This window comes from Hyaena hyaena, unplaced genomic scaffold (genome assembly GCF_003009895.1).
Source record: "Hyaena hyaena isolate Hyena2069 unplaced genomic scaffold, ASM300989v1 scaffold_80, whole genome shotgun sequence".
NCBI classification, from domain to species: Eukaryota; Metazoa; Chordata; class Mammalia; order Carnivora; family Hyaenidae; genus Hyaena; species Hyaena hyaena.
This window is the reverse complement of record NW_024080712.1, coordinates 1402821-1429095: the sequence shown is the minus strand read 5'-3', so window position 1 is coordinate 1429095 and position 26275 is coordinate 1402821. Positions and strand designations below refer to the sequence as shown.

The 26275-nt window shown below is 37.9% G+C and overlaps 2 protein-coding genes across 3 annotated transcripts in view; one reads left to right on the top strand and one right to left on the bottom strand.

The window, feature by feature from the left end:
• The window catches only part of MOSPD2 (motile sperm domain containing 2), a 56567-nt gene extending 56122 nt beyond the window's left edge, over positions 1–445 (bottom strand). Inside the window, exons 1-2 of one of the 2 annotated variants that reach the window (XM_039233900.1) lie at positions 301–445; positions 78–147 (exon numbers count right to left, since the gene is read on the bottom strand). In XM_039233900.1, coding sequence (XP_039089831.1) covers positions 78–147; positions 301–309 — 79 coding nt within the window. In that variant the 5' untranslated portion in view covers positions 310–445. The remainder of the gene's footprint in view (positions 1–77; positions 148–300) is intronic. The other variant, XM_039233901.1, reaches the window with a different exon arrangement.
• Positions 446–800: 355 nt separating this feature from the next.
• Positions 801–26133, top strand: FANCB (FA complementation group B). Its single transcript, XM_039233974.1, has 11 exons — positions 801–883; positions 1867–2020; positions 8218–8261; positions 8907–9921; positions 11634–11786; positions 13202–13294; positions 18863–18991; positions 22510–22676; positions 23240–23694; positions 23816–24053; positions 24586–26133. The coding sequence occupies exons 4-11, from the start codon at positions 8995–8997 to the stop codon at positions 24998–25000; spliced, it is 2577 nt and encodes an 858-aa protein (XP_039089905.1). The 5' UTR covers positions 801–883; positions 1867–2020; positions 8218–8261; positions 8907–8994; the 3' UTR covers positions 25001–26133.
• Positions 26134–26275: the final 142 nt, after the last annotated feature.

The window sequence follows — 26275 nt, the reverse complement described above, 5'->3', positions numbered from 1 at the left end:
GACGCCTTGCAAACACCTTTGGAAAGTTGGGGACTCTCATTGCATACCTGCCTCAACACCGAGAACGCAGTACCCACCTGTCACATAATCAGTTTCGAATCTCCGTCGGGTCTCAGAGATGAGCTTGGCTTTATTCTGGGTGGGATACTGAAACGGAGACACGAAGGGACGCTTAGACACCACGCGCACCATCCCGCTTCCCTTCAGCCCAGCCCACCTGCACCTGGGGGCACGGCCGCCCGGCTTCAGAAGAAGCTTCTGGGTCCGGGGGCTGCGGCGGCAGTGTGGTCGGCTCCTCACCTCGGCCATGGTCGCGGTCCTGGAGGTGATTTCGATCGCCGTGGCCACTTCCCCACCTGTCCGAATATCTCATCACTGGCCAGGCGGGCCGGGAGGTAGAGAGGGAAGGGCGGGACGTGTAGACCGTCGCGTGACACCGGGAGGCGGACGGAAGCGTCGCCGCGCTGCCCAATCCGACGCGGCCGCTTGGGTGTGGAGGCGGGACCAGGTCCTTAGCCTGGCTTTCCATTAGCTTCTCGTGCGGGCTCCACTCCCTCCGACATACCCTGCACTGCGGACCCGCCTCCGCCTACCGCCGGATCACGGGAGCTTCTAGCACCGAGCTCCGCCCGAGCAAGCTCCGCCTGCCCTTCGCTTTCACAACATCCCCTGGAGGCCCCGCCCCCTCAGCCTCCCTTGGCAACCGTCTCCGGGCAGGCTCCTCCGGCTCCGCGCGCCCCGCCTCCTGTGCCCTCGACGCAGCCTCCGGCCCGGGCCTCCCAGGATGCCGCGCGCGGGCGGGAGGTTTGGAGCCGAGGGCCTCTGCGCCCGCGTAGGGCGTCGGGAACGTGGCGCCTATGGGACCCCGAACGCGCGGGCTCAGGTAGGGCAGGCGCGTCGTCCCACACCTTTACCTGGACTTCGCGGGGCCGGGCGGCAGCGCTGGGTTGGCTCCCCTGGTGCCCTCTTTGCGGAATAAGGGGATGGAAGCGAGCTTGCCGGGGCCTATGTCCATCACTGTGGGATGATGAGTAGATTTTAAGTGCTTGCTCTATTGGATTAGTTCCCTTGAAACTTTCTTCACCCCGCCGCCGCATCTTTCCCACCTGGAGTGTGAGAAACTTCTCAAGGATTCTATATTTGACAGCTTTAAACCAAAGCAATTGTAGAAAGTCAAAGGATGTAAAGCATGTTACAGTTTTTTTAAGGTAGTTCTCAGCCGGGGGCAGCGTTGTCTCCTAGGGGACATTTGGCAGGGTCTGGAGACAGTTTTGGTTGTCATAATGGGGCAGGGGCCAGCCACTGGCCATCTAGTGGGTTTTACTAAATAGCCTGCATTGCACAGGGCAGCCCCTAGGACCGTTACGCAGTGCAAAAATGACCTCAAGGGCCAAACTGGAGAAAGATTTAGGTTTATAAGGCACTGGGACAATTTTATGGTTGTCGGCCAAGAAATGGAAAAGAAATCGTTTTGCATTCAATAATACTGCCTTCTTTAAAAATTGCAAGATAACGGAAAACCACAAAGAAATTGCAGCGGGCAAAGTCCCCGTATGCCCACCATCCAGAGTCAACCACGGTTGACACTTGAGCGTCTTTGCCCCAGACTTTCTTTTCAGTCTGTTAAAAATGTGTATGCGGGGAAATGGACACATTGTTTAAAGAACAGTTGAATACATTGTTTAAAAATAACATTTCAGCTCTAGCTACAGTCTCCCTCTGGCTCCACTCCCCAACCCTGATACCTATCTCCTCCAGAATGAACAGTCATTGGAATTTAGCATGACTCTACAGACTCTTTGCTTTTTAAATTTTGGACCAGGTTGTCTGGGTTTGAATCCTGACTCTGTCACTTCCTATTTTTAGGTCTTTGAGAAGGTCCTTAGACTCCATGCCTCCGTTTCCCCATGTGTAGAATGGGATTATGTTGCCTGTCACACAAGGATGTAGTGAAGAATACATGAGTCCAAAGTGCTTAGAATAGCACCTGGCACAGAGAAGTACTGGGAATGTAGCAATTGTAAGTAAACACAAAATACATAATGTTGTTTTATGTGTTTTGATTTAGAAAATAATGTACTGAAGTATATATACATTTTTCTGCAGCTTAATTTTTTTCATTTTTGAAACCCAGCCGTGGTGGTATATGTAGATCAAATTCATTCCTTTTACCTGTAGTATGATATTCCATCTGTATGTATTCATTACCCTATTGATGCTCATGGAACTTTTTACTTAAAAAAATTTTTTTTAAATGTTTATTTATTTTTGAGAGAGAGAAAGACAGAACATGAGCAGGGAGGGGCAGAGAGAGAAGAAGGCACAGAATCTGAAGCAGGCTCCAGACTCTGAGCTGTCAGCACAGGGCCTGATGCGGATGCTCGAACTCATAAACTGCGAGATCATGACCTGAGCTGATGTCAGACACCCAGCCAACTGAGCTACCCACGCACCCCATTTTTTACTTTTTAAAAAAAATATTACAAATAACAACACAGTGAACATTCTAGAGCAATGTCTTTGTGCATTATTATGTAGGATTATTTCTCTGGGTTCATATCAAGAAATGAATGAATGGATGGATGGATTTCAGGTGACTGCCAAATTGCCTTCCAAAGTCATCTCTCCGTTTAATTAAGACTCATAATTATCTTCTGGGGCGCCTGGGTGGCTTAGTCGGTTGAGCGTCCGACTTTCGCTTAGGTCATGATCTCGCGGTTCGTGGGTTCGAGCCCCACGTCGGGCTCTGTGCTGACAGCCAGCTCAGAGCCTGGAGCCTGTTTCAGTCTCTGACTCCCTCTCTCTCTGACCCTCCCCTGCTCACGCGCTCTCTCTCCTAGAAATAAAGAAAACATTAAAAAAAAAATTTAAAGACTCATAATTATCTTCTAACTAAACTGATGGCTCTGTCTCCATTCTTACCTTCCCCCATCTTCAACACTGTCAGCAAGGTCTTTCAAATTCAGAAGTGTAGTCCTGTGATTTCTATTTTTGAAACCTTTCAGTGGATTATCATTGCTTAGAGAAAGTTAGAAGTCCTTAGAATGACATGGAAAACCTTTAACTTAGTCTTTCCTAATTCTCTGAGTGGATCCCCAGTCCCCCACATCCACCTGTTTCAGATACACTAACATGTTGTTGGAAAAGGGAACATGGAGCTTGATTCTGGGTAGGCTCCAACAAATAGTTTCTAGTTATATAGGTAGAAAAACATTTAAACAGCAGGTCTATTCTGTAGCCAAGTTAATTTACTTAGGTAAATGTTCTATATGTTGGGAAAAGGACATCTATCGGTATTACGCTTATAAAATTATGTTTAATATTAGGTGAAATTTTTAGTTGGGTGTCTTAATTCTACCTTTTTTTCAAAGATACTTTCTACTAGTCATACTTGGTACAGTTTCTCAGAGATAGTTTTAGATTTTATCTGCAGATAATATGCTCTTTTAGGATCTTTCTCAACCAGACAGGTAGTTTATTTAAAGAGTTCTGAAATGTATGACACCCAGAGGAATTTATTAGCATTTAAAAGGAGCATTGTTTATTTGATAGGAGGCAGGTAGGGAAGAGTGGATGCGGGCGATAATTTATTGCCAGTCTACTATATTTCTGTTAGCATGTATTATTTCCCTAGTATACTCATCTGTTTTCATTTTATGTACAAAATATACATAGTCAACTTTGATGTATGGTAATACGGAACAGGAAACACTCAAATTACTTATGTAGTATTTTATAAATAATCTGCTTCCACACACAACCCCCTCCACAGCTCCCATTAGCTGCAATAGGAGCTAAAATGTAACTGGTTTTAGTTACCTGTTTTGTTTTGTTTTGTTTTGTTTTTTTCTGTTGTTAGGGTGTCAGCCACCACAGCGTAAGCCATTATTGTAAGGGTAAGTAAAAAGTCAGATGACCAAGAGAACCTGGTGCCCTGATAATCAGGGTTTGATTAATCAGGGCTTGTTTATATTGGTTTTAGAACCTCTAAGTTGAATCTTAGTTTCAGTTGTTTCCAGATTATTTCTTTAAAAAAATGTTTTTTAAGTTTATTTATTTATTTTGAGAGAGAGAGAAAGCGAGAGAGCGAGCACAAGTTGGGGAGGGGTAGAGAGGAGAGACAGAATCCCAAGTGGGCTCTGCACTGTCAACACAGAGCCTGATGGCGGGCTCAAACTCACGAACTGTGAGATCGTGACCTGAGCCAAGATCGAGCTGGACACTTAACTGACTACCCCTGTTTCCACATTATTTGTACGTAAACAAAAAAAAAGAGTACCATTTATTCCGTAGGCTTAAAGTTTTGTTTTATGAATATATGCTAAGAACTTTTAAACAGTTGTTGCATCAGTATAAAATAAAATATACACAGGTATGTGAAATTCAATAAGCTGATGATAGAAAGTTTGAGAAAAACATCTTCATAAGTAAATATATTAATAACTTCTAATTTTTAACTCTTAAGGTGATCCATTTTAAATAACTTATTTAAAGTGTGCATGCTTTTGCAGTAGTATTTAAAAATAGAGACTTTTCCAGTAACGGTCATTTAAATCTATTTGAATCTAAATCCATGAGAATAAGTTTTCTTTTTGCCTAGAGCTCGTGTTAAAGCCTATTGGGTTAGCATTATAAAAGGGCTTTGAATGCCATATTAAAATTTATAGCAATGGTTTGTAAACTTTTATCTCTCCATCATTCATTCATATGTTTAATATGCAGTGTTTAGCATCTATTTTTCCAGGTAGTAACTCAAGGATCATAGATCTATTGAGAAGGGCAAAAGGGTACATGCAGAGTTTTTGAGTTTGGGAACAGTTACCAGATCAAGTTTGTGTTTGTGAACGATAACTGAGGTAGCATAAATCAATTGAAACGTTGGAGGGGAAGAGAGACTTGAGTTAGGGAGACCAATTTGAGAAGCTTTTTACCTCAACCTAAGTGAGAGATGAAAGTCTGAACTACCATAGTGGCAATTGGAACAGAGTTGGCCGATAGTGGTTTCTAGGTTAAGGAACTTGGTGGGAGCATTAAAAGAACAGAATGTAAGGGGTCTGATTTTCTTAAGTAATCACTTTCTTAAGTTGAAACAATACATACTCCAAAGTTAGGAAAGGGGGAGATTCTGCTGACCATTTGGTAATCAGATTCTCCTTACCTCTGTCACACTTGGATACTGGTGAACCAGAGCATTGTGTTGATTAAATGCTAAAATAACAAATGTTAGTATGTCTCATAGAGCCACTGAGTTCCCGAAGTCTATTCTCATTTGACATACTTCTTTTTTCCTTCTTTTGTTCAGCTTGATTGCTTCCCATTACTCTGTCTTCTAGATTACTAATTCATTCCTCTGCTTCTTCCAGCCTATTATTCATTCTATTAAGCATATTCCTAATTTCCTTTATTGAGTCCTTTTTTCTCTCCTGTGTTATTCCTTATCTCTGTGTTAAGGGTCTCACTCGTGTCTTTCAAAATCGTTTTCTGTGTAGAAGTTACTTTTGGTTATTTTTAGTACTCTTAAGAAAACTGAAAAACCTTTAAAATAGGTAGTAAAAGACAAGTTTTTAGCTCTACCTCAGATTATATCATATTAATGCTAAAAAAGGAAAGCTTCTTAGAAATCTGAGAACTGACATGTCTGTGGGAAATTTTAAGTAAATTATCATTCGTATATTTTATTGTAATATAATATTTATTTCTTTAAGGTAAAAGATAGTTTCATAAGTAAAAGCCACACCTTTGATTTACCTACTTATCTTCTTTACTGAGACAGCTGAAACTACTTTATGATACCTAGTGTCCCAGATCTTTGTGGTAGTTGCTTAACAACAAACCAGTAAGCCAGTGACTTTTCCTAGTTTGTATTATGATACAGTATCTCTAGTTGTTTCAAGTAATAGGTTTCATGAAATTCTCAAAAGCAGTATCATCAGCTTACAAAAACAAATACCAGAGAGGGATGTATTTATCTGTTACTATATAACAAATAGCAGCTTAAAGCAATAAACATTATCTCAAAATTGCTGAGGATCAAGTATTTGGGAGCAGGTTAGCTTGGTTGGTCTTTCTGGCTCAGAATCTCTAAGGGGCTGAATCATCTAGAGGCTTGACTGGAGCTGGAAGATCTGATCCCAAGAAGGCTCCTCACTCACAAGGCCGTTGGCGAAACGCTGAGGCCTTGCTGACTGTTGTCAGGAAGCCATGGTTCCTTGCCATATGCACCTTTTCATGGGGATGCCTGAGTGTCTTAATAATATGGTGGGTGGCTTTCCTCATTGCAGGTGATCCAAGGTACAGGTCAATGAGGAAGCCACAATGCTCTATGACCCAGTCTTGGAAGTGTCAAGTTGTCCCTTCTGCCATATTTCTGTGGCTGAGAGTGAGTCATAATGACCAGCCCTCACCAAAGGAGAGGAGAATTAAGTGCCATTTCTTGATGGAAGGAATTTCAAAGAATTTGTGAACATCGTTTAAAACTACAACAAATGATGTATTTGGAAATTAGACAATAAGCTATGGAATCTCCAATTTGAAAGTAGTTGCTGACTAGTCTTCATTTTAATAGAATTGCCTCTAAATTAAAGATATTTCTATAAAATACTACCTTAAGTTAAATTTTTAGATGGTTCAGTGATACTTCTTTTTCTGTTTGGACTCTTGGTAGATTTTTATAATAAAAGAACAAGACCTAAGCCTTTGGAGTTTCTCATTCAACAGAAGAAAACATTACTTAATTGCAAATGACCTAGTTTTATTTCTGAAATGGTTGAGTTTCCTAGTGTAAATGATCTGCAAGTAGAAAAGAAAGTGTATGAGTTACTTATTTATGGTGGAGAGAGACCTTTCAGCATTCAGAAACTGTTAGTGTGTGACTATTGTGATGTTTCCAAGGTTAGGTACTATAGAAACCAGAACTGGCCATGGTGGTGATGATGATAACGGTAGTAGCTAACCTTTATGGAGCACTTTCCACATGCCAGGCTCAATTTTAAGTGGGTTATATTAGTTAATTTCATACCTTGTGAGGTAGTACTGTTACTACACCCTATCTAGCTTATGTGGGTATGAGGCACAAGGGATTAGGTCATTTGCCCAGCCATACATCTAGTAAAAGGCAGGCCAGGCCCACCATTCACATGGTTGTCTAGGCTCTACAACCATGTGCAATTCATAGCATATGCTGAACATTCAGTAGCTATTAAAGGAGTGAATCTGAATGTATAGACACTGAGTAAAGATCAACATCTTTCTCTAATATGTGTGTCCAGCGTAGGGGGTGTTCCTTTGTTGTAATTTTTTTTGCAGTTCTATTTGGCATGTTTTCTTTTTTAACTTTATTTTTATTTATTATTTTATTATTATTGACATGTTTTATGTTTTAAGTGTACAGAGTATTGATTTAACAATTCTATATTCAGTGCTCACCATTGTAAGTGTAGTCACCATACAATGCTATTTCAATATTATTGACTGTATTCCCTAGACTGTATGTACTGTTCATCTTCATGACTTATTTATAAGTGGAAGTCTGTACCTCTCAATCCCCTTCCTTTCTTTTGCCCATTTCCCAATGACCTTCCCTCTGGCAAACCACCAGTTTGTTCTCTGTATTTTTTTGTTCATTTTTGTTTTTTAGATTCCATGTATAAGTTGAACCCTATAACGTTTACCTTTCTCTGACTTATTCCACTTCATATAATATCCTCTAGGTCCCAGGTATCCTTTGATAGATGGATGGATAAAGAAGAAACGGGTGTGTGTGTATAAAAAAATATATATTTTTATATATGAAAATGGAGTATTATTCAGCCATAAAAAGAATGAGATCTTGCCATTTGGGACACAATGGATGTTCCTTTTTTCTTAATCTACTTTGCTAATTGTCTCAGGTTGCCTTGCTCATAACCAGTGTTCTGAGTAAGGGGACACGCGCCAAGACAGTGTGGCTCAGCAGTTAGAGGCCCCTCTTCTGAATCTAGTGCCGTTGCCGATTAGTTTTGGAGCCTTGGAAAATTTTCTGACCTTTGTTAAAATAATAAAATTTTCTCAGTTGAAAGATGTGATGATAAGAATACTTACTTTAAAAGAATAGTTGTAGGCATTAAATGAAGTTATGTATTGTATGTGGCACATAAACCTGAATACCTGATATTTATTATTTAATTCTTGTGTTCATTGTAATGTTACTAATCCTCTCGTTTTTTCTACTTGGAATAGGAATAGTGACTTCCTTAAGATCAAAGCTGCACTGTTTTTGCAAAGTAAGATTTAAAAGTTATTTCTATTACTCTTATGGAGAATTTGTTTAAACTGTGGTATGGTATCTCCTCTTTTTCTTTCTGGGCTTTTCCTTTTGGCCATAGAGTCTGTATGAGCTGCTGTTTCAGGGAAGCAGGACCCCAAGTGCCTGGGCAGTGGTAGCGGTCTAATGTGAATCATTGACTCACTGAATTGTCATTGTAGAGACGCTAAGGCTGAGAGGAAAAACCCAGGTTTGAGTCAACAGGGTAGAAAATGGGGGGAAAAAGAAAATGGGGAGACTAGATTAGGTTGGTAGGTTTGAAAGAGAGACAAAAGTGGAACCCTTAAGAAATTCCCTGAGCCAGAAGGAATGTGTTCAGGCACTTTCAATAGACCACCTACAGATTCTAATAGATGCTATTAACACATTCAGTTATCTTTTGCGATGTGGTTATTTGCATTGTTTGCAAACTTTGTTTTTTTAACTGTGTACAGAAATGATATTTGGGATGGGGTTTTTTGATAAGCGTAATGTTGTTAAGGTAGCATAAAAAGCTTTAAAATGTTAATCAAATTTATAGTTATCTATGGGATATTTCTCTAACAGAAAAATGTTTTCTTTACAACTGTCTACTTGATGGTAGTTCTCCTCGTTACATTTTTAGGTTTAAAAGCATCAACTGGAAACAATTTGCATTTGAAAATTGGAGCAACACAAAGATTTGATTCTGTGGAGTGACTAGCAAACAAGCAATGTCATCTAACGAACAAGAAAGGCTTTTGTGTTATAATGGGGAAGTCCTTAGTTTTCGATTGTCTAAAGGAGATGTTGCAGGTAAAGGGCCTGCAGAAATAAGCGTATTACATGTCAGGAGAATGATATTTGACAGAGGAACAAGAGCATTTGTTCAGAAGTCCACTGGATTTTTTATGCTAAAGGAAGAAAACTCTCACTTAAAAATTATGTGTTGCGACTGTGTGTCAGATTTCAGAACTGGAATTAATCTCCCTTATATTATGATACAATGCAATGAAAAGAACACTTTCAAATATTTTCTTCTGTTTCTTCACAGTAAAAATAAATTTGAAAAATGTTTGAGTTTTAGACTAGGTTATGAGTTGAAAGATGGTGTAAGGGTCCTTAATGGCCCTTTAGTTTTGTGGAGACACGCAGAAACATTCTACTTTATCTCTTCTTTAAACAGCACAGTTATGACCGTGTCTGTTAATTTTTCATCTGTTGAGTGGGGAGGAGAGATTGAAAATCTAGGTATGGTGTTACTAGGGCCAAAGACATGTTTTTTATCTGAGAAAGGATGCACCCAAAAGCTTTCAAAATCGGATTATGCAATTTGGAATACCGAATTTTGTGTATACTCCCTTGAAAATGAAGAAGTCGTAAGTGATGCATACATTATCCCTCCTGCTTATAGCAGTGTGGTAACTTGTGTGCATGTCTGTGCAACTGAGAATGTCAACGACCAGTTAAGAATGTCTTTGATTGCCCTTACTCGAAAGAATCAGCTGATTTCATTTCAAAATGGTACTCCGAAAAGTGTGTGCCAGCTTCCCTTTGGAGACCCTTGTGCAGTTCAGCTTATGGATTCAGGTGGAGAAGAACTTTTCATCGTATCCTTTAGGTCCGGTGACGTTTGTGCTGTTTGGAAGAAGAACTTTCAGGTATAGTCCCTTAATGTCATAATCATTCAATTGGTGTAGCCTTAGACCTATTAAGCATTTATATGTTTCGTAGAGCTTATCCTGAAGTCTTATTATCCAAATCAGTTATTAGTACTGCACTTAAAATCATGTATGTTGCATCATTCTTATTTCTTAAAGTTTTCCAAATACAACCTGATGAAGGTTTTGCCTTGGTGTTTTGAGTCATAAAACCTTTGAGTTGTTTGGAAGTATATAGACATATAGCTATAATTATTACATATTTATTTGTCTTTTTATATAACTATTTCTAATTTTTATTAATGTGACAGTTGATTTTTTTATGTTTAGTTACTTATTTTGAGAGGGGGAATGAACAGGGGAGGGACAGAGAAAGAGAATCCCAAGCAGGCTCGCACACTAGCAGCACAGAGCCTAATGCAGATTTCAAATTCATGGACTGTGAGATCATGACCTGAGCAGAAATCAGGAGTCAGACACTTAACCGACTGAGCCACCCAAGGCACCCTTAGAGAATTTTCTTTTATTGGCTACTGGAAAACTTAAAATCATATATATGCTTTGCATTGTCATTCCTATATTTCTTTTAGACAGCACTATTCTAGACCTGTAGATTGTAAATGTGTGCGCGCAAGCATGAGTGCACAGCTCTATGGTATTTGCATGTTGAGCACATTCTTATTACTAATGTCTTCATATAGTTAATTATACTCCATGATACTCATGGTGAGGGTGGGAAGAAGGGAGGATATGGGTATACAGATAAGCTTCCTCCCTGCATAAGTGAAAAATCACAGCTTTGGAAACTAGCCTTATACGGGGCAGATTCATATTTAGACTGAAGTCTTACTTATAGTCCTACTCTAAAGCATGCCACCCTCTGTCATCTAGATGATGTGTCTGTGCTGCTGCCATGATTCCGAATGGGAGTTTTAGCTTTTCTGCCTGAGGGATAGGGGGTATTTCATCCCCATGGTATTAGTTTCTGGGGGACCACTCTGGAGGCTTAAAGCTTTAGGGACCTTTATGGAGTTGTCTTGTGTTTTAAACTTTGGGTCTCATGTTTTGGTATAAACTGATCACATCTTTCCAGTGGGCTAGGATTGTTCTAGGTACCCCACTCTTAGGCACCATCCCCTTTTGTGTCCCTAATAATGGCTATGTTCTCCTCCACCAAGGTTTGGGGTATTAAGCTCATCTTGACTCTTAAGTTATTCTGCTTTGAGAGCTTTTAAGTGTTTACCTTGCAGTTACGTAATGCAATTGAATTTCTTATGTAATTGGTTTGATCACAGATACATATCCACTAAGGCTTATGAGAGTGAGGGCCATCTTTAAATGTGTTGGAGAAAGAATCTTCACTAGAGTTATTCATGAGAAATGTTAGCATTTCTGAAAGAGTCATGAGAAATGTTCACATTTATAAATTATAAAATTTTAATAGAGAAATCAGGAACATGATAAACCCTGGAGAAACATGGATAAAATATTAAATTTAAGTACCTTGGTATTTATAAAATTGTTGTTTAATTCCTTATGTTATCTGATTCCCCAATATCTTTAGTTTTTAGTGTTTACACTACCATTTTCATTACTTGTTTATAAGATTGAAGATGACACATTACACCTACAGGCAACAGAAGAATTTAGTTTATTTTACATCTGATTTTTTTTCTTTCTCTATTCCTTCTTTTCCACTCTCTTTCTTTCAGGTTGCTGCTCAGTGGAAAAAAATTAGCTCAGTACTGATAGATGACTTCATAGGAAGTGGAACTGAACAAGTACTGTTACTTTTTCAGGACTCCATGAATTCAGATTGCCTGAGTTCATTTACAGTAACAGATCTTTGCAACATAAACTATTTAGTAAGTTATGTATACTTTTTACATATGTTACTTTAAGAACCATTTCATTTTTTTAATTTTTTTAAATAGTTTATTGTCAAGTTGGTTTCCATATAACACCCAGTGCTCATCCCCACAAGTGCCCTCCTCCATGCCTATCACCCCCCCTTCCTCTCTCCCCCACCCCCATCAGTCCTCAGTTTGTTTTCAGCATTTAAAAGTCTCTCATGGTTTGCTTCCCTCCCTCTCCCCAGCCATTTCTTCTCATTTCCCTCCACCATGGTCCACCATTAAGTTCCTCCTAATCCACCTATACGTGCAACCATATTTTAAGAACCATTTTAGAACATTGGAGTGCTTTAAAGCTTTTGACCCAGTATTTAAATATTTGTAATTTCATACAGTAAACTTCTTGAACTTTAAAAATATATAGATTGAATTTTTAAATATTTAAAATATTTATTCATTTATTTTGAAAGGGAGAAAGAGAGAGCACATGAGCAAGCAGGGGAGGGGCAGAGAGAGAGAGAGGGAGAGAGAGAATCCCAAGCAGGCTCTATGCTGTCAGTGCAGCACCAGATACGGGGCTTGGTGCCATGACCATGAGATCATGACCTGAGCCAAAATCAAGAGTTGGACCCTTGGGTTGCCTGGATGAGTCAGTTGTTCGAGTGCCTGACTCTGGCTCAAAGCCCCGCATCGGGCTCTGTGCCGACAGCTCAGACCCTGGAACCTGCTTTGGATTCTGTCTCCCTCTCTCTCTCTGCCCCTCCTGCACTTGTGTGCACTCTCTCTCTCTTTCAAAAATAAACAAACATTAAAAAAAGGAGTTGGGCCCTTAACTGATTAAGCTACCCAAGTGCCCCCTAATTGACTATACTTTTGATATAAATTTGAAATACAGTGTTCACTCAGATGAACAGTAATACTGTAAACTAACTTTATCATTGCTTCTGAAAATTCACATTGTATACCAATAAACATGATAATATTGGATTAATTAAGGAATAAAAATGAAACTGCTTTATTAAAGAAGTAACAGTTCATAATATCTTAAGATCTTGGGCAGAAGGCAAATAATACCCCTGAAGTTTCAGACCTATATAAAATATCTGAAAAAAAAATTCTGAGTCTCAGTTTTTTTCTTAATAAAATGAGGACAATTCTTATTTTCTCTAGTTGTGGGATTTTATAAAAATCTAGTAAACTGATACTTTTTGAAACCGTATACAAATGTTAGGTCAGTGGTGGCAGCAATAATAGTTGTTTCTTTCAGTTGCAAGAAATGATGAGGAAATATATATTTTTTTGTTACATATAAGAGTGTGTAACATAGAAAACTGCCCTTTGGATAAGCTTTAATTGTGTTTTGTTAATCCTATGAATTTTCAACTTATTTCAAAATTTCAGTTTTAGTGTGTTTTGTTATTTCGTAGAGTGGAACATCGGATTGCAATGAAGATGACTTATTTGAAGACAAACAAAGGAATTGTTACTTGATGGTTCCACCTCTGGAAAGAAGATTGAAAGTTGGTGTCTGTTTGCTTTTTGTTTTTACTTCTTTGGGTTAGTGATATTCTAAATGAAGGAAAGAACATTGAGAGAAGGGATCTTAATGTATAAGCAATTCAGTGATTGGGAAAAAATGGTATATCAAAGGATCTTTGCCTTTTTAGTACCTCTGTAAGAACTATTGACATGAGCCCTGGGTGTTGTATGGAAACCAACTTGACAATAAACTATGAAAGAAAAAAAAGTAGAAAGATCCAACCCCAAAAAGAAACTGTTATGACATTACTTCTAAATGTATTATCTGAAAATGATAACTTTTAGTAATAAGACTAAATTTAATAAGACTTATAAAACATATGAAGTTCACTTTTTAAAACACTTTTTTTCTGATCTTAAGGATCAGAAAGCATACCAATAGTATCTCTTTTAAAAGAGAAGCAAATATGATGAATTACAACATGTATGAAACATGAACAGTTTGCCCTCAAATTTTCCCTACAGAGCTCTCTTAAAGAGTTTTTGTTTTTTGCCAAATGTATGAAGGTATTGCATATTGTCTATAAAATACTCAGACTGTTCAAAGAAATATTAAAAAGAAACTAACCTATGATTCTGCTACTGAGTTATAACCGATTTTAACACTTTGCCATGTATATTCTTGTAGATTTTTAAAAATGAATATATGTAAATTTAAGTAGAAAGTTGATCATATGATGCATGTTCTTTTGTAACCTGCCTTTTTTCATTCATAAAATTTTTAAATATTCAAAAAAGTTCAAAGAATAGTACTGTAGCTATCTCCAGTCCTCACATGGATGTAACTAGTGGTACTTTAAAAAAAAAAAAATTCTGTTTGCTTCATCTGTGCTTTTTTGTGCGTATGTATGTACATTTTTGCAGAACCATTTAAAAGTTGCAAATACTGTAATACTTCACTCTTATGTATTTTAGCAGGGATTGCCTAAAAAATAAGGATATACTCCTATGTAACCACACCACACTATTATTAAAGTTAGAAAATTAGTAATTTTTAATCTTATTTACTGTTCTCTCTGTATTCAGATGTCTTTAATTGCCACAAAAATTTTTAAACTTTTTAAATTTATTCTGAGAGAGCACGAGCAGGTGAAGGGCAGAGAGAGACAGAGAAAGACATATAGAACCTGAAGCAGGCTGCAGACTCTGAGCACAGAGCCTGACGTGGGGCTCGAACCCACAAACCGTGAGATCATGACCTGAATCAAAGTTGGATGTTTACCTGACTGAGCCACCTAGTTGCCCTAAAAATGATTTTTATGTATGCTTTTTGCAGGATCTGGTCAAAGTTTACACTTGTACCTGATCATTATATGTCTTTTTGGTCTTTTTATCTAGAATAATGCCCTCCCCGCTTTTTTACAGTGAGACTAATGAGGAGGCAAGGCCAGTTGTCCTTCCTTTTGGATTTGTCTGTTTCCTTGTGTTGTCATTTTACTTTTTCCTCTATCCCTGGCAAACTTTTTTTTGTAAAGGGCCACATAGTAAATATTTGTACTTCGCAGGCTCTTCAAACATTTTTGCAACTATTTTCATTATTAATGTGAATTTACTAAATGTTTATTGGACACGTATTAGATATGAGTGTTGGCAGTAGATAATAAAATATCATAGTGAGCATGGAACCATAAAGGAAAAGATTGGTTACATTAAACTTTTGTGCCCTGGGGGCGCCTGGGTGGCTCAGTCAGTTAAGCGGCTGACTTATGGGCAGGACATGATCTCGCAGTTCACGAGTTCAGTCCCTGTATCCTGCTCTGTGCTGACAGCTCAGAGTCCAGAGCCTGCTTCAGATACTGTGTCTCCCTCTCTCTCTGCCCCTACTCCAGTTGTGCTTGTTCTTTCTTCTCTCTCAAAAAAATAAACATTAAAAAAAAACTTTTGTGGTCTGAACAAAGTAAAATATATAAAAAGACAAAGTATGTAAATAGAAATTGTAACAGGCGATAAAGGATTAATTTCCTTGGAGGCGTTTGGGTGGCTCAGTCAGTTGAGCATCCGACCCTTGATTTCGGCTCAGGTCATGATCCCAGGGTCATGGAATCAAGCCCTGTGTCTGGCTCTGCACTAAGTGTGGCGCCTGCTTAAGATTCTCCTTCTGCCCTTCTCTCCCTCACTCTCTCTCTTAAAAACATGATTAATTTCCTTAATGTGCATTCTGAAACAGTATTGCTGAGAATGTAAAGTGGTTCAACCTTCTCAGAAGGAAAATTGTTATAGCTATTAAAATGTGGACTGGAAATAGCTTCTTACTCTCGCCCTTTTACTTCTAGAAATCTGTTCCAAGAATATACTTGTACAGTAAACAAAGGTGATTTCATAGGAATGTTTACATAGTATTTATAGATAACAAAAATCAGTCAATCTAAATATCCATCATTAGGAGTTTGGTAGATCAGTTATGATACACCTGAACTATGGAATACCAAGAAGCTGTCAGAAAGAATAAGGTAGATCTTTATACTGATTTAGAAATGATGCGAAAGTAATTTAATTTATGAAAGTATGACTTTTAGAAATTCTACCTCTGGTAATGTGTCACCTAATTTATTTGGACCAATTTTTCTGATAAAAACAAGTTAAAATCATAGTTGAAATATGTTTTTGAAGTCTCCCTAAAAGTTTCAAAGAGCTGAAAAATATAAGAATAAATTATCAGCCAAACTCTAAAGACTGGAGCCCAGAGAGCACGCAGAGAGCACTGATTCTGCTTTTGCCCTGGGAGCACCCTGGGTGGCCGGCAGAAACCAACACAAAGTCCTCTCTCAAAACACATGTTTATCCGAGGCCTCTTATCAATCTCACAAGTAATTTTTCAAAGAAAATGAGCCACCCACAGAATAACTCAGCACATACAAAAGGCATTGTGAGCAGCTATTCACTGAAAATCACCAAATAGCATTTCTATGAACTAAAAATACATTGAAATAAAAAAAGTCTCATCAGATAAGTTTAACAGTTGACTCAGAGATGTAGAGGAAAGAAGCAAACCAAACTATGTTAGAAAAAATTATTCAGAAGGTAACACAGAGTCATAGGAAAATATAAAAAGAAACACAGAGGGGAGGCAGGAACGTATGAAAGTGAATAAGACATAGTTGCATGTCCATTTTATTTTCAGGTATCCACGTTATTAGTAGCTCTCAGTTTGGATAAAAACATTTCCAAGTGTTGGAAGGCCTTTTAGCGATGAACAAGTCTACCCTCCTCCTCCCCCATTTTACATATGAGGAAACAGCCAGACCGGTTAAGTGATGGGTAGAACTCAAAACAGTGTCTGTTTCACCGTTCTTTCCCTATGAAATCTGTTTTCCAACCGGATGGTCAGAAGGGAACGAGTTGGAGGGGAAATGGGGAGACTGGGACCTTGGAGAAACTTGTGCATGCGTACAGGGGTGTTCCCAGCAGCACTGTCTGTGACAGTCCATGCCTGGGCATAGCCCAGATGTCCATCAGCAGGAGAAAGGAGTGGTGAGCTGGAATAGTCCTATGATGGAATACTACGGAGCAGTGAAAGTCTACAGCTGCTAGTGACAAATGGGGTGACTCTAAAACCTGGTACATACAGAATGATTCCATTCATAAAAGGTTCCAAAGCAAAACACACACAAAAAAACGTAAAAATATTCTTTAGGAAATTGAGTGATGATAAAATTACATAGACAAAGAAGTTACCTTAAGACACCAGGGTAGTATTGCCTCCTTTGGAAAAAGAGAAGTTGGTGACCAGGGAGAGTCCACAGGCAGCCGGCTGTGTATGGTTGTTTGGGCATCGACTTCATGATTAGTTTGTAAAATGTTTTCTGTATTATGCACTCTTCTCCATGTATGAGAGAAATCACAATAAAAACAAGAAAGCAAGATCTGGTGTCTTGTACTGCACTATGTTCCTGGTTTTGGCTTGGGGGTGGGTTTTACTTCTTTGCAGTGAGGAGAAAGAGCATTCCTTAATATACACATGGAAAAGTTCTAGAAAGGTAAATACTATGTTGGCTGTACAAATGGCATTGAGGGTCTAGGAAGTAAAGTTGAAATGTATTTTTATGCTGTTTAAATGTGCTACCATGTGGTTATTTTTATAGTTTTATAATAGTACTTCACATAGAATATTTGAGTAATCTAATGATTCACTATTTAGCCCTGGAGTTGGGGGTGGGGGGGTGCATATTGAGGAGAGTAGGGAAGAGAGAACACGGATAATTTTTGAGGGTGCCTTCATGGTCAGTCTGCCCACATATTCCTCTCTTCTACTCCCCACCCCTCCAGTATTCCCCAATCAGTCTCCCTCTCTGATGTGTACTCCCTCTCCTTAAGTCACAGTTACTCAGGGAATGAGTGATAGAGCTTGAATATTGTGGAGCCCACAGAAATAGGTCAACAGATCAAGTTTTAAGATATTAGCTAGACACTTTACATACTTTGTGCAATGAGGTAAGATCTAATTAAGTCTTCACATTCTAACTTCTGGTCACCAATATAAAGTAGAGGAATTGACCTGACTTAAACTGTAATTTGAAAGAAAGGAATTTAAAAACAGGATGCATTTTGTTTTTTCAGTCTAGAAAAACATGTTACATTAAAAGCTGGATTTATACGTAAGTAGTCTCAGATATCCATCTGAAATGAATAGCTTCTATTGGTCCAAAGACATGACTTTAAATTTTCAGTAGCAAAATGTATTTCATGAATGTTCCATCCTTAGTTGTGAAATCTATTTATTTGGTATAATAAAAGGAATGGATTGCTCTTTGCCCAATTCAGAGCCAAATTTTTTTTGTTTTCTGTAGTTAAGAGTTGACCCTAGAACTGAGTTTATTAGCACAAAATTAAACTTGTAACCGTTTCGGGGCTATGTGTTATCTTTAAACTTTGCTATAGGGGCACCTGGGTGACTGACTCAGTCAATTGAGCAGCTGAGTCTTGATTTCGGCTCAGGTCATGATCCCAGGGTCATGGGATCAAGCCCCACATTGGGCTCTGTGCTGAGCGTGGAGCCTGCTTAGGGTTCTCTCTCCATCTGCCTCTCTTCCCAGCTTGCATGCACACTCTTGCACTCTCTCTCTCAAATAATAAATAAATAAATTTGCTATAGGTGTTATATTGCACAGAGGATTTCAGATAGTATCAAATTAAAAGTGACTAATTTCTACTCATGATGATATCTTTGCTTTTGGAAACAAATTATTTCAACAACAAGAAAAACAGTTTTCTTGTGGGGTAGGGTGTTGGTAGGCCTTAATTTTTATTCGTATTGATTACATATTCATGTTTGTATTAATTGATTAATTCAGTGGTGAAATGCATGCTAATATATTGGCATTCTCTCAGTTTGATACATAAACTCTACTACAGTTACTTGCTCTGTTTTTTCCTTTATAATTACTTAACGTTTATGAATAAAATAGTTTTGCCCTGAGAAGTAGTCTCTGCTTTTTTACAGAAAAATGAATTAAAGACAAATTTGGAGAAAGTGCTTTCTGAATTAATGGTATTGTCAGATTTCATTTGAAATGATGTCTCTGGCAATGATTTTTATTTCTACTTTACAGGTTGGTTCAGCTTCTATTCAGGAATTACAGCAGCATCTCTTGCTTAAGGAAAACATTATTTTAAAATCTTGGAAAATGTTAATAAACCTGATTCAAGGGAAAGATGAAAGTACATCAGGTGCAGAGAAGGTAAAATTCATCATGTGACCATTTTATCATTTTATGAATTGAAAATCTACAAGCTCTGGGAAGAGTCATTTATTTTTTTTACTTTTTACTTTTTCCCTTTTTTAAAAAATGTAAATTTTAGTTAACATAGAATGCAATATCGGTTTCAGGAGTCAAATTTGGTGATCCATCACTTACATATAACACCCAGGTGTTACAAGTGCCCTTCTCAGTACCCATCACCCATCTAGCTCATCTCCCACCCACCTCCCTCTGTAAACCCATAGTTTGTCCTCTGTCATTAAGAGTCTCTTGTGGCTGGTTTCACCCTCTTCTCCTTTATTCCCCCCACTTCACTTATGTTCATCTGTTTTGTTTCTTAAATTCCACATATGAGTGAAATCATATGGTATTTGACTTTCTCTGCTTACTTCACTTAGCATAATACATTCTAGTTCCATCTATGTCATAGTAAATGGCAAGATTTCATTCTTTTTGATGGCTGAGTAATATTCCAGTGTGTGTGTGTGTGTGTGTGTGTGTGTGTGTGTGTGTGTGTGTGTACCACATTTTTATCCATCAGTTGATGGACATTTGGGCTCTTTCCATAATTTGGCTATTGTTGATGATGCTTCGTAAACATTGGGGTGCATGTACCCCTTTCAAATCTGTATTTTTGTTTCCTTTGGGTAATTCCTAATAGTGCAATTGCTGGGGTATAAGGTAGTTCTGTTTTTAGTTTCTTGAAGAAAACCTCCATATTCTTTTCCAGAGTAGCTGTACCAGTTTGCATTCCCACCAACAGTGCAAGAAGGTTCTCCCTTCTCTGCATCCTTGCCAACACCTGTTGTTTCTTGTGTTGTTAGTTAGCCATTCTGACAGATGTGAGGTGGTATCTCACCATGGTTTTGATTTGTATTTCCCTGAGGATGAGTGATGTTGAGCTTCTTGTTATGTGTCTGTCAGTCATCTGGATATCTTCTTTGGAAAAGTGTTTATTCATGTCTTCTGCCCATTTCTTCACTGGATTTATTTGTTTTTTGGGTGTTGAGTTTGATAAGTTCTTTATAGATTTTGGATATTAATACTTTATCTGATATGTTGTTAGCAAATATCTTCTCCCATTCCGTAGGCTGCCTTCTATATTTGTTGATTGTTTCCTTCTCCGTGCAGAAGCTTTTTATCTTGATGAGGTCCCAGTAATGTTTGCTTTTGTTTTCCTTGTCTCTGGCACCATATCTAGTAAGCTGTTCTGGCCAAGGTCAAAGAGGTTTATCCTCTTTGTGTTATCTTCTTTTTGTGTTATCCTCTAGGATTTTGATGGTTTTCTGTCTCACATTTGGGTTTTTCATCCATTTTGAGTTTGTTCTTGCGTATGATGTGAGAAAGTAGCCCAGTTTCATTCTTCTGCATGTTGCCATCCAGTTTTCCCAACACCATTTGTTGAAGACACTGTCCTTTTTCCATTGGATATTCTTACCTACTTTGTCAAAGATGAATTGACCATATAGTTGTGGGTCTTGAAGAGTTATTTAAATTGGAATATTTGGATATATTGGAAAACTCCACTCAGTGGATCCAAGAAGCAAAGTGGCAGGGATTATAACGCTGGACTTTTTGTGACTTAAAAATATTTGATTAAGGAACCAGTATTTTACCCATTTGCAAATTATTCTTAATCTATAGGATACTAAAATCTCAGTTGTCAGGAGCCTTAGGGAACAAGTCCTTTTGTTTAAAAGGTTTAACTGTCAAACTTTTTTATTTGCGTAGTTTCAATAGAAATTACCCCTAAGGGAATTATATATTTTCTGACCTCTTAAACAGAATATACTGAGCATTATTTAACTTTTTATTAATGAATACATAACTTCATCATTATTATAATAATCATTCTTTTCATCATTGCAATGTTCATTTCTAAGGGTATTTATTCCTCTGGTTAATGCCCCTAAATTGCTGTGCTTTTTTAGTGTTTATATCTGCTTTTTATAATTTTCATTTCCCTTGTGGCTGACTAGCATAAGAACCTCTTTAGGGACCTTGCAGTTACTTATGTCAATACAGTAATGTAGAAAGTTAGCAAAAACCCCTTCAGCTTCATAAAAAAAATAGTATTTATGAACATTAGTTTCATACATAGAAAGACAGTGTAGCAAAATTACAAATAAATCAAGAAAAGCTGGACCTGGAGAAACTTGATACTACATTTTATTCCTCAAGTCACCTTAGTCCCTAGCTCTTAAATCCTTCTAGATTTACCAGTCTTGCAGCAGTCTGTGCCTTGTGTCTGTATTTCAGTCTTAGCAACATGAGAACTTGGATCCAAAATATGATTCCATTAATGTAAGAATCATAACAAAAGCACATCATGTTGCTTTTCTGTATTACTGTTCTAATCTCTTGGGAAAGCTCATGAAAGTCATCATTAAAAGTCTCCCCGTTTCCGTTCCCTGCCTCATCCCAGTGATTTTGCCAGTATTAGAAAAGGGGAAGAAGTGTTTAGAAATTAATGCACTGACATTATTATGTGCAAGGCACCATTTTGGGCTGTTTACAAGATTAATTTTAAAAGCATTTCTGGCAAGTAGTAAATATTACCCCAGGTTTCAGATGAATGGCTTGTCTCAAATGTCACAGCTACTGGCAAAGGCATCAGATTCCTAGAAACTTGTTTGGTCTACTATAATGTAAGTAAGTGTCCATATCGTTTTTCCGGTAATTACCACATAGAGGGGCAGTATAGAGTAATGGTTAAGATAGGGCATGGACTCTGGAACCAGTCTGCTTTGGTTCAGATCCCAGCTCTGCCACTAGCTAGCTAAGACCTTGGGCAAGGTACTTAGCCTCCTGTCTTCCTTATCTGAAAACTGTACATAATAATACTACCTACCTAAGGTACTGGGGTTTGCAGACTGAATCCTGAGTAACACTAGAACAGCACCTGACACATAGTAAGCATTCAGTAAGTGTTGTGAATCATTATGATTATTATTCCTCCTCCTCTCACCATTTCTTTTGTTATTATAAATCCCTCTGTGTGTGGAAGTGAGTGAATATACAATTTGAGAATTGAGACTTCGAGAATACAATTTTAGCCATAATTGATCAGCAGCCTAAAGATAATCAGTTTTATTTGTACAAAATTTTATACTTATCCTTTTAGTATAAGTCACTTTAATAAAGATTGGATTGTTTCCAGCCTACTTGGGACACATATTATCAGATTATCTTTCAAAATGGACTCTGGACTCCAAGTTTATATCTCTGCTGGCTCTGTGTTGCATACCCCATCTTGTTTCCAGTCAGGCCATGCTTCTTGGTCTCAGTAGATAGTTAATTATACATAGGTTCTATAAATTTTGCTTTAGTGATTTATATATAATCTGTAATATAAAATGGTATGGTACAGAGGACAATTTATTTTAAAATATGTAAGTTATAAGACCTGGCTGACAACTGATTTACATTATGATTTTTAGTTTTGCCACATTGGTAATTTTTTTGGTACTAAGTTATTAAACATGTATTTCTTTAAGGCACATCTTGTTACTTTTTGTGGTAAAGAAGAAAATCCTGTCTGCACCTTTGATGAAAAGACACCAGACAATTTTCAAGATTCAGAACAGCTAGTAGAGAAGATATGGTATCATGTAATAGATGATAGCTTGGTTGTTGGAGTGAAAACCACATCTTCTTTGAAGCTGTAAGTATCATGATAACATTATCTTGATGGTCTAGAATAGCAGTGCCCAACAGAAATATAATGTTAGCCACATAAGGAATTTTAAATGTTCTAATAAGCCGTGTTCAAAATGTAAGTGGAAACAGGAGAAATTAATTTTTACAATATTGTATCCAAAACATTATCATTGCTGAGGAGTAAACAATGGTCTATATTAAAAAGTAGAGTTTATTCAAGTTATTTGGGGGAGTATAGAATGCCATTTTTACTTTAAACAGAGGGCGAAGCTACCTCAAAAATAAAATCCAGCATTATTTTACTGTTCCTATCTCCTAAGAAAATTATTTTCCTAAAGTTCAACGTATTTACAGTGTTTTTGCTTTCCTATTTCAAGAAAAGGGCTATTACAGGATCTTTAAAAATGTGTATGGTTTTTGCACTTAAGTTTTTTGATATATTTTACATTTGAAATGACATTCCCTAGGAAAAGAGAGGATACAATTTTGTTATTATTTGTGTAGCATTTAATCATCTCTTTGATTCTAAAGAATGAGCTTTTGGACTCAACTCTGGATTTTTTACAGGTCCCTGAATCATGTGACTTTATCACTGGTAATGGATCAAGCTCTTAGCTCCAGCTGTCGGCTTATTAAGTGTCACAATAGGGTGATCACGTTGAGTAGGGATTTTCCCCCGGCTCCACGCTCAGTGCCATATGAAATAGGATCAGAGGCAAAAAGGATCAAGTTGACTATTGATAGTGAGGAAGAGGGAGAGGAAGAGGAGACGGACAAGGAAAGCTTTGCTGGAGAACAAGCGTCTGAGAAAGAGTGTGTACAGGTCATTACTGCCATAACACCTCTTTCACCACTTTTAACATTCAGTAATTTCTGTTGCATTGTGCTGCTACAAATTAGGGAGAGGGAAAACGGTAACTCTTCTGAAGATCGTTATGTTCATTGTGGCAGACTGTTTATAAGTCTAGAAGATCTTTCAAGTAGGAAATACCTGCTGACATTTCCAAAGAAGAAACCTATAGGTAATTTTTGTTGGTACTTTTTAATCATATATATACCTATTGAATTAGAAAATTTTAAGAACTCTTTTGATTTGATAATGGACAGTTTAGTGACAGAGCTTGTGACATGTTTTTCTCGTAGAATGCATGGAAGATCTCTTTGCACTTCTCACAGCGTTTCACAAAACTTGTTTTCAAATCACATCACCCAGCTATTCTCTGACTTCAATGAAGATGTGGCTACTGGAACACATGAAATGTGAAGTAATCAAAGAATTCCCAGAAATTTGCTTTTGCAAACGGCCAGGAAGTTTCTATGGCACACTCTTCAACTGGAAACAAAGAACACCATTTGAAGGGATTTTAATAGTCTATTCCAGGTAATGCACATCAAATTAGAATATGTCCAGAGAAGTCAGTGCATATCTGTGTGGTCCAAGAGTCATCTCCAGAGTAGAGATCTGTGTCACTGGGACACGTTCAGCTCATTGTCTGGGATAGCATGAATGGATACAGGTGGCCTCATTTGGAAACTGAAGCTTTTAACTTAATATTTGTTTTTGGCTTTTTTTTTTTTTTTTTTGGTCAATTAGGACCTAACAGTTATTTTAAGATTTCTACTTATCTTTCCCTGACAATGAAATTTTAAAAATATAATACTGATCTTATTACTCAGAGGAAAAAATGCAATCAGGAAGCAAGTGATTAACATAAGTGACTTGGTATAGGATATGTATATTTGATTGCTATAATCGGAATTATATCAAAGACCACCTGCATGTGTTATTAGTTCTGTTCATCACGAGGGGATTTATAAATGAATATTAAGTGATTACTACAATAAATTGTACATGACTGTTTTGTGCTGTCCCGAGTTTTGTAATATTATGTTTGTTTTGTTTTTTATTTCAGGAATCAAACAGTTTTGTTCCAGTGCCTTCATAATCTCATCGGAGCTCTCCCTATAAATTGTTTCCTCAAGAAACTAAAATTGGGAAGTGAGGATTTCCTAATTGATCATTTGGCATTACCTTTGGAGCAGGAATTGGTTATCCTGGGTTCTCTTTCTTCTGCCTTAGTTAAGGTTGAAAACAACTTGGTGCAGAGTTGCGAAGCAAGCAAAGAAAAGAGTAGTGGTGCTCTGGCTGCTTTATCAGACAGAAAGGAAAGCATCCTTCCCTACAGAAAAGAACTTCAGAGAGAAAAGACGCAAACGTTGGGGACGAACCTAAAAGTGAGTGGTGCCCTTTATAGAGAAATGACTTTGAAATTAGCTGAGGTTCAGCTGAGATCAGACCTTGCTGCACAGAAATTGGCTGGTTTATAATTACCATCTCAATTTGATTACATTTTAAAATATATTTTCTCTGCCAGGACATTTTGATTCCACATTTGTTTCAATTTTACATTCTCTGCCTCCTCCTTTGCCAAAATAAAGATGGAGGCTTGTACCACTGGTGCACAAAACAGCACTCCTTAGAGCAGCACTCCTCAGCTGGGGCCGTTCCGCTTCCCTCCACCCCCCTCCCCCGCTGACGCTGATGGATTTGGCCGTGCCTGGAGGCGTGGTTTTGACTGTGAGAAGTAATTGGGGGGGGGGAGGGTGTGGCAGGACTGCTGTTCGCATGGAGTAGGTGGAGAGCAGGGGTGCTGCTAAACATCTCACTCTGCACAGGACAGCTCCCAAGACAGTGACCCCGCCCCAAGTGTCAGTAATGCCCAGGTGGAGAAATCCTGCCTTAAAGTTAGCGCTTAAGTGAAGACCGAAGTGATCTAACAGTATTTTGGTCTAAACCTTTAAAAAACTTAAATAGTCCTTTTATTGTAACCTGTTTAGTAAACCCTAGCATATAAAAATCCACTTCAAACAGATAAACAAGGTCGTCAGGATTCCCAGGTTTCTGTAAATGGCAGTGTCTGGGTGAGACCATTAAAATGAAAATCTTTGAACCCCTTGTTAATTTAAATTTCATTAGAAAGCTTCTCTGAAATTGTGTAAGTCTATAGGAATATGAAAATTCTAGGGCATCTCTCTGAAAAGCATATTTCTTTCAAAAGGCTAAGCATACCTCATAAGCCACTATTTAAAAAAACTGAAAAAATGCCTTTAAGCCATTTGTAAGTCCAACTTCAGGCCAAGGAAAGATACAGAATTCTAACTAAAATAACGTAAAGAGTATGATGCTCCTTAGGGACTGAGAAATTTCAAAAGAAGTAAAAATTCACTTAACATTTACAAAGTGATTTTTGAGGGGTCCATGGAGACATTTCAAAGGGGTAAAGATTCAACCTATTCTTTTTTGGGAAAAATAAGAATTCTGGAGTAATGAGAACATTTCAGGAGAGGGGAAGACACAAAAGGATATGGTCCAAAAAGAGTGTTTTGGATTCTTTTTTCTCGAAAATCCTTAAGTGAGGTGGAAGTTTTGATCTCAGTTGAAAGAAACAGCTGATTATAGAAAGTGGCATTTTGTGCTTACAGTTCTGAAGTGCTAATTTCCGCCATGCCTTCAGAATGTTTGTGTCTCATGATCTGGTGACACAGATAGGTTTAGAAAATATAGTTTATAACTTTCTCTTCTTGGTTTTTATGATTGTCCAT

Bases quoted from the DNA above. Each gene is read 5' to 3' on its own strand.
- FANCB (XM_039233974.1), top strand. From the start codon at position 8,995: ATGTCATCTAACGAACAAGAAAGGCTTTTGTGTTATAATGGGGAAGTC. The intron at 18,992-22,509 runs GTAAAATTCATC...TATTTCTTTAAG, and splicing joins GTACATCAGGTGCAGAGAAG to GCACATCTTGTTACTTTTTG. The intron at 23,695-23,815 runs GTAATTTTTGTT...TTTTTCTCGTAG, and splicing joins TCCAAAGAAGAAACCTATAG to AATGCATGGAAGATCTCTTT.